General features: G+C 60.1%; 1 protein-coding gene across 1 annotated transcript; it reads right to left on the bottom strand.

Moving 5' to 3' along the window:
* Positions 1-206: 206 nt before the first annotated feature.
* On the bottom strand, positions 207-1,727 carry Neurog1 (neurogenin 1). Its single transcript, NM_019207.2, is given in 1 exon segment — positions 207-1,727. A coding segment is annotated over 1 exon segment (735 nt). The 5' UTR covers positions 1,485-1,727; the 3' UTR covers positions 207-749.
* Between the last annotated feature and the right edge of the window lie 982 nt (positions 1,728-2,709).

Raw genomic sequence — 2,709 nt, 5'->3', positions numbered from 1 at the left:
GAGACACCACTATTAGGCAAGGAAGCTGGTGACTTCTTTTTTACTTATTTTTTATTTACACGAAACGTCTGCAGTACAAAAATGTAAACTTTGATAGCTCATAATAATAGAATAAATTCTTTATGTACAAAAATACATTTTCATATGAATGAAGCATCCTGAATAAATTAAAGTACCCTCCGGCCCGGTGCCTGAATAGCTATGCAAGCACTCAGGTTCTTCCGGGAGCAAGCCCACAGTGGTGGGGGTCGGGATCCATAATGCATGAAGCCCACTCCTTGTGTCTCCTTTTTTTTAAGCCTTTTCATTGTATTGTCAGCCGGCTCAAACCGAATTTTCATGCTCGTTTTTCTTCATTAGAGTTCTACAAATTGTAAAATTGACTTTTCACCTCGTCTTCAGGGGCTCATCTGTCCCTTTTCCAAATCACACTGAAGTGGTGGCTGGGGTCAGTTCTGAGCCAGTCACAAAGGAGGTTTTGTGAAGTTCAGAAAGTGCAAAAAAAAAACCGAAAGGCCGTCTGGGGGGCGGGCAGGAGGGGCCGGTGCTGGGGCGTGGGGAAACAGTCCGAGGGGCAGCTTCTCAGCGAGGGTGCGGCAACCTAGCAAGTGGTCAGGTATCCCTCCCCTCTTTAAAGCTCCCAGCATCCACCTGGGGGTAAGGGTGGTCCCCGAGGCTTCAGCCGGCTCCCCCATCTATTGCTCTTAGACTGGGGCAGGAAGAAAGTATTAACGTTGTCTTGCAAAGGCCTAGTGGTACGGGATGAAGCAGGGTGTCGTATGGAGGAGGTCTTTGGGCAGGCCAGGAAAGGAGAAAAGGGGACCACCCGGGCCATAGGTGAAGTCTTCTGAAGCCGAGGGACTACTGGGGTCAGAGAGTGGTGACGCCACAGTAGCGCAGGGGGAGGCAGCGGCCCCGGAGCCCCAGGACTCTGTATCGCTGGCCGGGCTCGGGGGACCGGGCAGGCAGGGGACACACTGCGGAGGCAGGAGGCGCTCCCGGGCACCGCCCCCCGGGAGCCCTTGATCTGCCAGGCGCAGTGTCTCAGCCAGGGCCCAGATGTAGTTGTAGGCGAAGCGCAGCGTCTCAATCTTGGTGAGCTTGGTGTCGTCGGGGAACGAGGGCAGCACGCTGCGCAGAGCGTCCAGCGCAGCGTTGAGGTTATGCATACGGTTGCGCTCGCGATCGTTGGCCTTGACGCGACGGCTCCTCCGCAGCGAGTGCAGCAGCGCCTCGGACCGCACCCGCGCGCGACCTCGCCGTCGCCGCCGCTCCTGCTCTTCGTCCTGGCCACCGGGAACGTTCGATGCCCCGGAGAGGGTGGGCGCGCTCCTGCGGGCTGGCACGGACAGCCCTGAGGTGGAAGCTAGGGGCTGGAGCCTGGCACAGTCCTCCTCGTCGGTGAGGAAACTGGACAGGTCGCTGCCGCTGTTGCTGCTGGCGCAGTCGAGGTCAGAGAGACAGGTCTCCAAAGGGGCAGGCATCGTTGCAGGACGGACGGACGGACGGGAGGTTTGGAGGGCTTGAATGTGGGCCGAGTGCACGGCCTTCGAAGCGCACTTACTGTCCGTATGACCCGGGGCTAGCCTGTGCCTGCTGCAGGCGCGAGGGCCGGGGAAGATCGCAGGGGCTCAGGGAGGGAATGGGCTTGGCCTCCTCGCCTCGCCTGCAGGGGCCACGCGCCGGGCTGGTCTCCCGAGTGATGTCGCCGGCGATCAGATCAGCTCGTGTGAGCACCGAGTGTGGCACACGACCGGCCTCAGGACCCCTTAAGTACGGCGCGCAACAATGGGCGCCCCCTCCCTGGCCACCTCCGCCCCCGAGGCGGCGCGGGTGAATGGCGAGAGGCGGCAGGTCAGCCCCGTGCGGCGCCTGCTATTTGCATAATTTATGCTCGCGGGCGGCCGCCCCCGCCCAGCCCCCCTCCTGGAGCGTGCCCGTAATTACCGCCGGCCAATCGCTGGCCCGGCCTGCTCCGCGAGCCGGATCAAGCGAGGGAGGCCCGGGCGACTCCGGCAGGGAAACCAAGGCGAAGGCGGGGGCCGGGGGCGATTAGCGGCCGGCCGAGGCACACTCCTCCCAGGGGCGCGCAGATAACCCTGGCCCGGCTTGGATGGGGAGGCGGGACCCTGGCAGAAAGTGTGAGCTGCGCGGCGGGTGATGGAGAGCTGGATCTGAGACAGGAGTCTGGGTTCGCATCCCTTCTCCTGCTGTTGAGGGCCCGCGAGAATTTGAGCGAGTGGTTTGCTCTCTCGCGTTTCTTTATTTAGACGAAAGGGGACACGAGTGTAGCTCTGCACGACGATGTTAGACCGTACTCGTAGGTCCCCGGGCAGAGCGCTTTTGTAACCGTGCAGGTTGCGGTGAACAGTCCCCTCCCAGTGGCTATCCATATCCTAACAGATCCTAGAGAGGACCAGCAAACTGCTACAAGTCTCCGGGATGGGGTAGGTGTCCCTGCTGCGCTGAAATTAGCGAAGGAGAGAGCAAGAGAAAAATCTAAAGAGCCAACGAGTTACCAGACTCATTGGCCCTACTCATTTCCCGGAGCTGGGTCTTGGCCCAGCCCGCATACCCCTCCTCAAAGATTCACGAGGAAACAGGGTATGCCAACACCCTCTTCTTCTGAAACCGTGCGCTCTTCGTTTCCAAGAATCCTCCTGTGCCGCACGTTTTGGAACGGTGCCAGCCTCCGGGGCCCACCCCAGT

Source organism: Rattus norvegicus, chromosome 17 (assembly GCF_021556685.1).
Source record: "Rattus norvegicus strain SHRSP/BbbUtx chromosome 17, alternate assembly SHRSP_T2T, whole genome shotgun sequence".
NCBI lineage: Eukaryota > Metazoa > Chordata > Mammalia > Rodentia > Muridae > Rattus > Rattus norvegicus.
The sequence above is the reverse complement of the archived record's forward strand: the minus strand, read 5'-3'. Positions and strand labels throughout refer to the sequence as shown.